Source organism: Stegodyphus dumicola, chromosome 5 (assembly GCF_044657685.1).
Source record: "Stegodyphus dumicola isolate Sdum_Otavi_A_Nest chromosome 5, ASM4465768v1".
In the NCBI taxonomy this organism is placed as follows: domain Eukaryota; kingdom Metazoa; phylum Arthropoda; class Arachnida; order Araneae; family Eresidae; genus Stegodyphus; species Stegodyphus dumicola.
This window is the reverse complement of record NC_140772.1, coordinates 193,729,195-193,742,469: the sequence shown is the minus strand read 5'-3', so window position 1 is coordinate 193,742,469 and position 13,275 is coordinate 193,729,195. Positions and strand designations below refer to the sequence as shown.

Sequence of the window (13,275 nt, the reverse complement as noted above, 5' to 3'; positions counted from 1 at the left end):
CAATGCCGACGTTTCTCCCACTTCTAAGAAGAATGGGAGAAACGAAGATGCAAAGGAAATAGTTGCATTTGTGAAGCTGGAAGTCAGTGACGTTGCACAAGAAAAAAATCTTGTAACATAGAAACCTTGGGGAAAGCCACGAAATTACTTGTCCAGGTTCGCGAGGTTTTCATCCTGAGTAAAACAATTAACACGCAGCTGGTTGTTGTATTCTGCAGTATCCACTCAGACAAAGTTAGGCTTAATTTAAAGTAGAATTTTTCTTGCGTTTTATCATAGATTTATAAAATTATGCTTATAAAAACAATTTTGAATGTATCTAAAAATTACAAGTAGGGAAAAAAAGGTAACTTTACATATTTTGAACAGACAGAACGGTAAAAGAAATATTTGATAATGTCACAAAAACATAAATGAAAACATTTAGTAGTTTTCGCTTAATTCATTCAAGTCAAAATTATATCGGCCATTGTCCACTATGAGACATACGAGCTATACTGAGTCCAAAATGTTTTCAATAACTCAAATATTCGCTTCGAGTTTATTATTATTAGAAACCTCTCAATGTATCTTCTGATTCTGGAAACTCGTGTTCATGTTATCAAGTAGTTTTTGTTTAATATTTTAAAGACATTAACTGGAAAGTCATTTAACATATAATTACAGCAGTAATTTTATTATTACGCTTAAAATATGCCCACCGAAAATTTAAAGTATTAACAAATGACCAAATTTAACTCTCCTATCCCTTTCTTTGTTATTTTACGTAAATATTTAACAGAGGATGTGATAAATGGTTAAACCCAACAGGAGAAAAGCATCTGTTTTGTAACTTATAGTTAAACTGGTTTTTAATCTACAGCGTAGCTGATCTATTTTTCAGTATTTTATCGCACAAAGCACTTTAAATTAGCGTTACACTTATACTTCATTTTCTCCCATTTTAGCCTCCAAAATATTTCTCAAAATTCCTTCATTCCAAATCAGGTAATTATTATTTATTTCAATTCTACTATTAGGCTTCATATTTTAATTACAATCCGAAATTTAACAGTAATTTTTCAGCATTATACTATGTATTTACTTTATCTACAAATAAGGAAGTTCACATATGGAAATATAATGTTAGTGATGGATGCAAACTAAACAATCCCATAAACTTTATAAATCTCTGTCTGCAATTTCCTAATCACTAAACGTACTGGTTCATTCTTTGTTTTCCTTTTACCCACCTCGCTCAATAGATAGTTCTGAATGTCCAATGACGTAATTACCGCTGTTTTTGCATTGTATGGAGCATAAAACGCGAAAGCGCATGCATACATAGTTTCCACAAGGGAGTTCTTTGTCTTTCGAAACGTATAGAGACGTTTTCTTTGATTCAACGGAGCAAATAACGTTTGAATATTCCGAATTATGACTTGCAAAGCTTTGCTCTCAGAATTAAAATTCTAATGGAATTTTATGCGCCATGCTATATTTCAGCTTAAAATAACTATTTGACCTAAAAATCCTTTAATTTTCCTAACCCCAAATCTTATGTTACCTATTTAGTTTAAGCAAGAAAATAAATTTCAGAAATAATGAAATAATCCAATTTTTTTTAATAATTAATTCGTAATAGGAAAATTTCTTGATATTAATACTTACGAGTAATTCATTAAAGAAAATAAGAATTTGCTTTTCTTTAAATTATATATTCAGTAATATTTTTAACTTAGGATACCTTGTACAGTCATTAGGACTTTTTACTAATAGGAAACCTGAAAATTAGCAATGCCCTCACCGAGACTCGAACCTCTCGAATACGCGCCGAATGTGCTGACCACTACACTACGAAAGCATGCGAAGAAGGCGGGAGAAATACCTTATATTCTTCCCGTATTAAAGGGCGACTGGGTGCTAGGGAACTCAGTCACCAAATCCTGGTAGTGTAGAATCACCCACCACCTTTTTTTAGTTCAGACGCCATTGTACAGTCATTAGGAATTTTTACTAACAGGAAACATGAAAAATGAGCAATGCCTTCGCTGGGACTCGAACCTTGGACCTCTCGAATACGCGCCGAGTGTGCTGACCTCTACACTACGAAGGCATGCTAAGAAGGCGGGAAAAATACTTTATAACCTAAGCTCACTTTGTGAATAATTAAACTCACTAAGCCTCAAAGCTTTGGCCTTGAAGCACTGAAATTTTCTCAAAATAGCATTAATAATTGATATTTTCTTGATTATAATTCCAAAATAACCCTCTCAGTTTCTTCCTTGACTCCTTTTCTTCTAATATATATCCAACCCGAAATCGGATCCTTCAAGAGCTGGCAGAAGTTTTCTTGTTAATGGAATTGGAAAGCCATCCTTCTTTGCAGAATTTTACACCTCTGGAAAATTCATTTTCTTAAAATATCTAAGTTTCTGTTTCCAGTTTGACTTTACATTACTGGAAGTCACTACATATTTTTACTGTTTATTGTAAATTAATATTCACTCTTGGATATTTAAACTAAAACTAATTATAAGATTATTTAAAATTTGCTCTGTTTGAATTGAGAATTATTGAGTTAATAATAACTAAAATATTGACATAGTTTTTTTCATATTATGCAGTATATCAAAGAATCGGAATTCATCATGTCAGATAGCCCAGAGAAAAATTACGAAAAAAATCCCTTTGCAATACCAGAACCTTATTACTTACCAGGGTAAGCAATTTTGTACCACAATATGTAAACAGTTAAAAGATATAGAGTTATTGAGAATGATTAAAAAATATCAAATGACCACAGTTCTGTTTAAGAATCGTGTATCAATTTGGTATATATTCGATGAAATCTAAACTTTTGAGTTTGAAATTATTAATGTGCAGAATGTTAAGTTTTCTTAACGTACTTCTTTCTCAGCATTGGATCAAATGCAAAATAGCCAAGTGGCATGATATTAGCAGAACAGTTTCATAGTTTACCGCGATCTTTAACCTTGTGATTTCGTCCACTGAAAGCATGTTGAAAACGTTCCCGTGCACTAAAGTTATAAGATCTCCAAAACGCTTCCGTACTACTATAAAGATTATAAAATAGGCATGCTGGAGCAAATAGAGTAAAAATAGGATTAGCGTTTTTACAGTGCTGGGATAAATAAAGGAAATCTATCATTATAGGTGCCGAAAATGACGTATAATATGTGATATAATTAAAGAAATACACATACTATTAGTATATAAAACTCAAACAAACATTATTTTCTTCTTGCTTTCTTATCACGGTCTATAAATTATGAAAATGAAAACATTTGAATGCCAAGTAGTTTAAATATATGCTGCCCTTAGAAAATTTTAAAAAAAAATCTGATGTAGAAGGCATATCACTTTCTTGTACGGCCTATTAAATTATACTCTTTTTTTGCTGCATTTCATTTAAATTTATTTCCTCGAATTGTAGAAACATTATGCTTTTTTGAAGCAGGAAACATAGAAAAAGAGCAGTGCCCTCGCCGGGACTTGAACCTTGGACCTCGGACCTCTCGAATACGCACCGAGCGTGCTGGCCACTTCACCACTTCAAAGCATGCTAAGAAGGCGGGAGAAATACCTTATATACATCCCCTTTTAAAGTGCGACTGGGGATTAGGGAACCCTAGTCGCCAAATGCTGTTGGTGGAGAATCATCACCCACCAGATTTTTGAGTTTGGGGTCCAATGTAGAGAAATTAGATTTTTTGAAGCGGGAGATGGGAAAAATGAGCAATGCCCTGGGCGGGATTCGAACCATGGACCTCTCGAATACGCGCTGAGTTTGATGACCACTACACCACGAAGGCATGCTAAGAAGAAGTACCTTATAGAATTTCATTAGATATATATTTCTCAATTAATTCAGTTCTCAATTCGTGGCAAGGCAAAAATATATAAATACTCAAAACATCTTCATTAAAAGTTGTAAAATACAGAAAAACATAAAACACCAGATAAAGTCAAAAACAGTTAAAAAACATTTTTCCAGCTTGCATTCGTCATCGTCTTACGAGCACAGTACTGGTATGCTGTTAGCGGCACTGGGTGCGCATCCAAGTCCCTCTTGTTCCGTATAGCCGTTGAAGTGGACAGCCACCGTTATATGTTTGACGTATAAAAAGCCTGTGGCTGTTTCGTCTCTTCAAGTCTTGCGTGACACCATCTTTGAACAAGATTAGGTGCGACTGGAAATTGCCTGTACTGTTTTGACCGTCCTAGATACGGAAGTAGTTCGACTGTGCCCCATTGAAAGATCTGGCCATAGGTTGTCGAGAGACTGCCACGTCACTCCTCGCTACAATTGATAAACTCCGGCCCAAACTTGAAGCGGCATAGAATGACGTCCTAGTATCTATCATTCAACTGGATGTCTAATCTAATTACAGCCATTGGTTCTCCAAGAGGTAGCAGCTCTGTGTACTGATTACTGAGCGATGTCTAGCCCAACCACTTGCAAATTTCATTATGTGTTGTTTCCATTATGTTATTTATTATGTACAATAAGTAAAATACTATTATTTGCTTTTCACCATAGTGCAGAAATTTTATTGGGCAGCAGGGTTGAGTTTCATGAAATTAAGATTTCAGTCAGAAGTGCTGAGCCTTTAGATACTGATGACATTTTATACATCTGAAAGTTAAAAGTTCATTAATAACGAAGTTGTAATATTTTTATTGATTCTTTGTCGATCATTTCAGTTATACCGGTCACTGTCCAAGCTATCAAGATGTCATAGGTCAGACTTACGGCAGAGCTACCCATAGTGTATTAGAGAACCTTCCATCACCGCCTGCCCGTCTGAAGCCTCTAACCTCGATACTGCAGAATGCAGCTGAAGATGAAGATCTCGAATTAATATCTGAGAGAAAGCAAGATCGCAAAACAATTTTATCTACAGATATAGCTCCGGGTTACAAAGGTATGTTTTAGTTATCCATTTTATCGCTTAACTGCTCGTAGACTGTGGAACTGTTTATCATTTCTTTAGAGAAATTAAAATGGGAAACATCGACTCATAACTTGGTATGCTGGAGCGGCTAAAAACATTGAATGATATTTTTGTAAAATTTTGTAACTCACTGAAAACTACTTTTAAGAGAAAAGTGCCACCACATGGGAGACTACTGCGGTACCGAAGGGCTCGGATTCGGATTCCAGAGAAAGTGTGGATGTTTTTAAATGTATCGTATCTTTGCGGCAATGAGACACTCTAAATATATGGCAAGACGAAAGTCGTGTCGTGGAGTTTAGTGATAACGAAAAGGTTGAAAGACCTCCGAACCACTCCCCAGGGAGCTGTCTCTAAAAGCTGGGGTGGAAGTATAAGCCCAACCTTCTTGAGGCTTTGGCAATCATTCTCCCATGAAATTACGTGGACATGATAATAACAACAGAAGAAATATTAAAGTTATTTTTATTAATAGTTTTCACGAACATTACAGCACTACCGCAAGTGTTAAGTCAAGAAAATTACTCGAAATAAGCGCACTGAAAAACTAATGTGACCAACTAATCGATAATTGTGAAATATTTTTGCATGCAAGCAAAATTACATAGTAACAGCTATTTAAAATAATATGTTTAACATGCCTTATTTTTTTAAAGCAAGAAAAGAGAAAAATATGCAATGCCTTCGCCGGGTTTAGAACCTGGACCTCTCGAATACGTGCCGAGTATACTACCGTTACACCACGAAGGTATTCTGAAAGGAGGGAGAAAATACCTCATAAACTTTAAAAAATATATATTGAATATATGTGTTAGGCACACGTATATTAACAGCAATTTTGCCCTTTGGATAAAATAAGGAAAGTTTAAGTGGTTGAAAAATTTGCAGTTCAGACATCGACATAATCCTTTTCTTAATTTTCTAGCTACGCGAAACCAATTTGACTACAGTCATAAAGCAAACATAAATCCCAGCTATGATATATTCATATAACTATTCTGGTCGTAGGGCAGAACATATGTTCCATTTCCAAGTATTCGAAATATAACTGTCTTTGTCATAGAGTTGAGAACTTAATGAAATAGCATTAATTACAAATTTTACAGTTTATCATAAAGTAATTTAAATAATTTTTAAGAACTTAAAAATAATTTTAGAAAATTATTCGCTAATAGGTCTCTGTCTCGTCTCATTTTTTTGTTACGTAGGCTTCAGGCTTAATTCTAACTGCTACTGAATTCCTTGACAGGAGAAGTCAAGTAATTGGGAAAATGAAAGTTTATGTTGCAGGCTCTGATAAAATTTAAACAATTAGATCACGAAAAAAGAATCCTTTCGCATTCTGTACCTGTTGTAGAGAGGAAAAGTGCTTTCTGTAGCCTTAATCAGCAAAGTTTGCCGTGCATTATCAAATGGATTAAATGATTTAAAATATAAGTCAAGAGAAATACGTGAGCGTATGAATCCGTTGTTACGAAAATGCAAAGATCTGTGCTGCATACTCGTTACGATGTGCATAATGTAAAGGGATATCGAATTTATTACTCCAAAAATGATTCAACATAAACTATTGGAGATTGTTCCGGGCTGATATTTAGCTAGTTTCCTAGAATATCGGTTTCCTATTGTTATGATGTATAATCATCCTGGCGAGTTTTTCTGCCTATGAAGTGTTATAAAAAGTCTGTTTTGAGCTGATATTTAACTAGTTTCGTAGAATATCGGCTTCCGACTGGTATGATGTACAATGATCCCGGCGAGTTTTCCTGTCTATGAAGTATCTCCAATCTCGGTTAAGAGTTTGCGACTGTGCTTGTTTGTCAAAGTATTCTTTTGGAAGTATGATTAAAATTACTGTGATTATCAATATTAAGCAGCATATTCCCCCCATACAATGTTTTCTTCTAAAATGCTAAAAATAGAATTAATAACAAATTTTATACGTGCAATCTATACGTCAGATCAAAATTTCAATACTTTTATTTCTCGCTTGACACGCATGATCCCAGATTATGATATTATGAAACTAAACAGCGGAATTTTATGGCTTTATTTACTGAAGATGAACAGATGGTAACACGAAAAAAAGAAGCATGTAGAAATAAGATTTTAGTCAACATTTAAAAACTTATGCTCACTGGATTATCCAAGTTCTTAATTTTCAATTCGGCACTAATTAAAATATCTCTATGCTAAGAAACACTTTTCTTGTTTTGCCCAAAACTTTATATGTAATGTTTCACCCACAGCTGCCATTACATAACATACATTAGACATCGAAATATTTTATCTGAGTTGTTCATTGCTTATTTCTACACCTAGAGGAACTTATATCCGACAGACAAGCCATTGATTACACCATCTGACATCATGTTTAAGAGTCACTCACGCAGTGATGCCATGATATTTTTTATTCTTATTTATTGAATACAAAACACCCATAATAAATATAAGAAAAGTTCTCATTTAGTGCATATTAGTTTTTATTTTAACGGTATTTTTTAATTAGAAATAAGTACCCAATTTTAAACGACTCAAAGAAGTCTACGGCATTAGATAGTAATGAATATTCCATTTCTGCAAATTTACATTTATTTTATCAATATTTATTTACAAGTGTATATAATCGTATTGAGCCTATAATTCACCAAAGAATCTTTGATTTTGTAAAATTAATAGCTTTTATATAAGGAACTTTAATTCTGTTTAAACCAAACTGATATATTAAAAAGGCATCTAAATGCTACCCAAATGCTGATGAATCGATTGGTGCTTTACTAGTTATTTCTTTAAAGATAAGCGTTTGTTCAGATATTGATTCAAAACTTCTGATTACAGGTAATCAAAATATTTTTGTTTGAAATGTCAAGTCTTTCTGCGCTGCGTTATTTCTTCTAATCTACAAGCCCAACAACCTGTTACAGGTCTTGGTTGCCTCAACCACGCGCTCTTTCCAGCGTCTTCTATCTGCAACAACTCTTCTCCAGGTTTATTGCAAAGTTAATAAGTCTTTTTTAATGTCATTTAATCACCTAGTCGGTGGTCTTTCTTCAGCTCTGGATTCTGCGCTGTTTAGACTGACAAAAATGGCTTTTTAACGAATTTAATATCTCACTTCTTTGATTTAGAGAAATTACATGGAAATTATTTAGCAATTTTAAAATTTTGATATGTAACTAACAGTGAGCGTTGCTCCAGGAATAGAGCATATCATCTAGAACTATGTATCTATGTCTCGTTATTAGACTGAAGTTGTACAAAGTTTGACCAGAGAAAACAGAACGCGTTGATAACCAAGTCGTTGATAAGAAGTCTCATAGAGCATTATGGGGAACAGAAAATACAACCTTCCACGGGTATGATATCATATTTCAAAATATCAATGGTTAGTATGGTCTCTTTCTTTGAGCTCCAATATACACTCAGAAAGGTTGTTGGGCCCCCATTCTTTTTACAAGGCAGTCTGAATTTTGTACCCATTCTGGGATGGTGAGAGAACCTATACATACTCGAATTGAATGAAATCTGAATATTTAGGCTATAGCAGGGGAATGGTATTCTAAATCTCCAGTGTGTCAGTTATGCCATCTATCCTTTGTAGGTAAGTAGTGCCTTCTAAGTACAGATGGCTGTGACCCATTGCTGCATTACGAGAACACGAATCAGATATATCTTTGTAAAATAAAGTTCTGCCAGACGGACCCCCGATGCAGAGATATATAGCTATTATTTGGCGTCATGGACGATTCGTGACCTTCTCATTACACCACGACTATAATAATGTCGCGTTATTTTCTTTACGTTACGTACGTTACGGGTTTCGTGTGAATTTGGAGTGAATAATGACGACAGCACTTGATGGAATATCGATACACACTTTATTTAGCCAATATTAATCAGGACAGCTCCAAAAACACGTTTACAGTCATCGAAGAACTAGCATAAACACGCTGACACAATCAGCGACACAGCCTCCAGGTTATCAGGTTATCACGGTGAAGAATGCTTTACTGCAAAGCACTGGAGTACACCTCCCGACTCTACTCGGTCGTTCTCGGAACTCCACGTACTCTCGAGACTCTCCACGCTACAACTCGCGATGCACTCGACGATATACTAGAGTACAGATCCCGACTCCTCGGTTCAGTCGTTCCCGGAGCTCAGCACACTCTCTCGACGATGCACTAACCACGATACACTAAGAGACTCTTTCGATGCACTCGACGACCCATTCGGCACTTGTTGACTGACTGACAACTCGATCGACTCCGACTAAATAACTCGATACTAACTATCTCGCACTCACTCTCCGCGTACCAGCAGGGTTTATATAGTTTTTGGCTTGTGTTTGATAACATTCTGGACTAAACCGGTAAGAATTCGTTCCAGAAGGTTCTCTATCCATCCATGACATATCGCCAATTTCGTCGCGAAATAGATTTCTCGCCAAATGTGGCAAATTTGCCTTCCCTTGCCATTCAATGGCAACCCTAAACCTGCTTTGCGAGGAAGCCATCTTACCGCGCCTGGACATTTCGTAACAATAATCAACATCTGCTAGTAGCGTTGTTGATGAAAAATTTACCTTTCTTCTCCACATCATTTGATATCCAGTATCACTCTTAACAGTGATACAGAATTCATTGAAAAACAGCAACATCCATGATTTCCGTTGACCTTAATGACATTACTGCATTCTTTCTTTAGGATGGCCCAATGCTATGTGGATGCCTATAGCATTTTAACGTCTGCAACAAATTGTAAAATCTAACGTTGCTGTTTTGTTTTCCTTTAAAGCGAAAACTCATCATTTCTTGCATTATTTTTCTTCTTCGAGCATGTAGAGCATTTACTCAGCAACTGTACCCCATTGTAGAGCATCTACTATAAATTTGGCAGCGTTATGCATCTACGAGGTGACAATCCTTGAGACGTCGCTGCTTGAACAGAAATGTACATTCAGATTATGTTATGTCAGCAGTTCTGTAATTAATATTTACTGTAAACGGCACTGTTTCTCTAAACAATATGTGATATAATTTCCATAAAATGATTTTAATGATTGCCATTTTAAAATTCTTATTTGTATATGGGATGGATATTATTTGGAATTAAGATGAGTTCATAATGAATTTCCTTTTATGAAAATGACAAAATCTGCATTTTCAGGCTCAAATTAAGATCAGTTATTCTTTAACAATCAATTGTCAAGCAGTAAAAATCAATCATTAGTTTCCGACCCACCAGTGTCCGAGCAGTAAAGTCGCTGAATAGTAGTTCAGTCCGAGGTTCAAATCCCAGCGAACAGGCTGGCTGCATAAGTCTTTTCGTGGTTTTCACTATGTGTAACGTGTATACGAGCCAGGTTTCCTTTAAAAAAGTTCTCCACGAAAACCATTCCTACCCTTTTGGCAAGTAAGTGCCCTCAAGTGTTTTGCCTTAATAAACCTAAAACATTAATTTCAGTAAAAGTTCAGGAATTATAATGAAATACTGGGTGATTTATATTAAGAGTACTCCGTAATTCATTTCGTTTCATACAAATGATAACATTTACGTACCAGAACTTTGCTCATTGCTTTTCTAAGGAGCAGGTCAAAAACCAGTTGTTTTTTAAGAATTTCCAAACACTAATTTAAGTAAGAGATTTGCATTTGTAATGAAATACTGTATATACTGTGTGCTCATTAATGAATAATCAATCCACTTTAAATCTGAATAACTGGAGCTGAGTTTTTTTAGGAAATTTCAATGCCTGAGAAGAGATCAACAGGAAATTTTCTCGCGTTTTGAAGAACAAGCTATCATATGAATGCAATAGCATTTAATTACGACATTTTCACTAAAATATAATATTTCCGCTGTGAATGTCAAGAACAAATACTGCATTAGTAGTCGAGAAAGTAAGAGAACTGGTTTCGAATATTCGTTCTCTTTAAAACAGTTTAATTCTAGTATTTCTAAAGAAAAGATTTAACTCATAATCCATTGAAGGATTCTTTCGATTCATAATTTCATTTCCCAAAAGAAAATACTTTTGTTTTATTCTATGTCATCAATGAATTTTATACAAATATAAGGTATGATTAAACCATTAATATGTATCAGAGCTTTCGCTTTGCTTGATTTGAAGCTCCATAATTTCTTCTTGCTGGAATTTATTATATATAAAATTACAAGGATTTATTACAAAGAAGTCCTTCCAACTATTCAACACTTCAAAAGTATGTTCGAGTGGGGATCACAAGCAACTGAAATTAAAATATTTGCGTTGTAGATGTGATAGTTAGGGTCTGTAGTTAGACAGCACTCTGAGAGTCTTACTATTTAATTTCTTTTCGTGTATGTTTTCTCGTAAAAAGAAAACTGAATTCGGTTACCTTATGTACAGTTGCTGAGTTATTAGCTATTAAAGTTTTCAAACCATTAGGAGTTGTTCAGCTTCATATGGGATTTAATACTACATTGCTAGATAAAGTACGCTATCTCTCTTATTTATAAACATATTCTTCCAATAATAAATGACTTGCATGATTCTAAAATACTAAATATTTTAAATAAGTTTGAAAGTGTTGTAGGTAAACTTTTTTTTATTTTCAGGCCACATCCCGCGGGCTTCTTATCTGATAGGAATGAACTTCAATCAAAGCTGCATCCGAGGTCTTGCTGAGTTCGAAAAAAAGCAGAAAAGACTACAGGAGCTTTTGTCGCAATCTCTTCCGAGAAATAATGGATAAGAGAATTTCGGAAAATAAATATTACTCTTAATTTAATTACATGAAATACTAATTTAGCTTCCATTAAACTTGATTTGATTAATAATTCGAAGAAGTACTGTTTTAAGCTTCATGTTCCTTTCATCGATAGCACTGTCGTATATTCGAAAAAACATCAGGCACCATTAAATTAAAATCGTAAAAAACAACCTTATATTTAGCATAGGTATAATGAAACACTCAATCGATTTCGAGGGCAGCTAAAGGTCCCTCCTCATCAGGAGAAAGAAATACAGCTGCCCTCGAAATCGATTGAGTGTTTCATTATACCTACGCTAAATATAAGGTTGTTTTTTACGATTTTGATTGTCACATTAGCGTGTTTCTCTTCTAGTCTACCATTAAATTAATTAATGTCCGAGTGTTTTTACAGTAATTCACTGCATGAAAGCCAGTTTATGCAGTGAATAAAATCTAATCAAGTAATTTTGAAATCAAAGTAATTAAAGATTACTTTCTTCCCACTATTCTACAGTATTTACTGAAATACACATGTCACTGCAAAAGTGAAATTTGTAATTCTCATTTTGAAATCTTAACATTTGACATCAATTCAGAATTAACCAATCATAGCATTAGTTTATACCTAGAGATGTGATAAAATAGCTTAAGCTAAGGAAATATGTAGTAGATTTCCATAAATTCTGGAAACATATTTGTAAGTTTTTTTCATTAACGATCTTTTATGAAACTACAGCTTTTATTTAATAAATTTACCTCGTTATTTTGTTCCTTAGCATGTTTAACACTCCGAGCATTATAGGCTTAGCCCTGAAATTTCAAAGTTCCTCAAAGTGTCATGAAAATGGTATTTTTTCTGATTACGATTAAATAACGACTCCCTTACTTTTGACCTTGATTCCTTTTCTTCCAATATACATCCCGAAATTGGGTATTTTAAAGAACTGTCAGAAACTTTTATGTGTAATGAATACGAAAGCCACCCATCTATCTATACGGAACACCTGAGAGGCTTAAAAGGCTTTGTTGTGATAATCTTGTAGATACATTACCAGACAAAATATTATCCTCTCAAAGAATGGTTGAAGTTTCATGAGAAAATTCTATTATGTGGTAAAAATTCGAGAAAAAAATCAAATTCAAAATAAGATAAAAGATACATTTAGTTTCATTCAACAAGAACGGTTCCATCAATCTGAGTTAGTTGTAATTGAAAGCTTAAATGAATTATGCTTGCTTTGTGCGATATTATTAAGCAGCATATCATATTGTATTTGTGAGGGTAATACATCCTTGAAGGATCGCCTGTAGACACTCTTTGAGTTTTCTCACGACATATTTAGTCAAACTAAAATTCTGAAATACAACTAATTTATTTTAGAAGTCTAAAAATTAATAGCAGTAAAAACGGAAGCGATTGCAAGCATTAAAAGAAAAATATTAAAATGATGTGTAACAAAAAATAATATGCGGTCACCTTTTTGTGTAAAGTAGGAAAATGGTAAGAAATGTGGAAAGTGAGTTATGATAATTAAAATTAATTCAATTATACTTTCTGTAAATAATGTTCTAGATTTTAC

General features: G+C 34.2%; 1 protein-coding gene across 1 annotated transcript; it reads left to right on the top strand.

The window, feature by feature from the left end:
• The first annotated feature begins 950 nt into the window (after positions 1-950).
• Positions 951-11,773, top strand: LOC118195532 (ciliary microtubule inner protein 2B-like). The gene is made up of 4 exons (XM_035366861.2): positions 951-987; positions 2,607-2,701; positions 4,708-4,928; positions 11,559-11,773. The coding sequence occupies exons 2-4, from the start codon at positions 2,631-2,633 to the stop codon at positions 11,693-11,695; spliced, it is 429 nt and encodes a 142-aa protein (XP_035222752.1). The 5' UTR covers positions 951-987; positions 2,607-2,630; the 3' UTR covers positions 11,696-11,773.
• Positions 11,774-13,275: the final 1,502 nt, after the last annotated feature.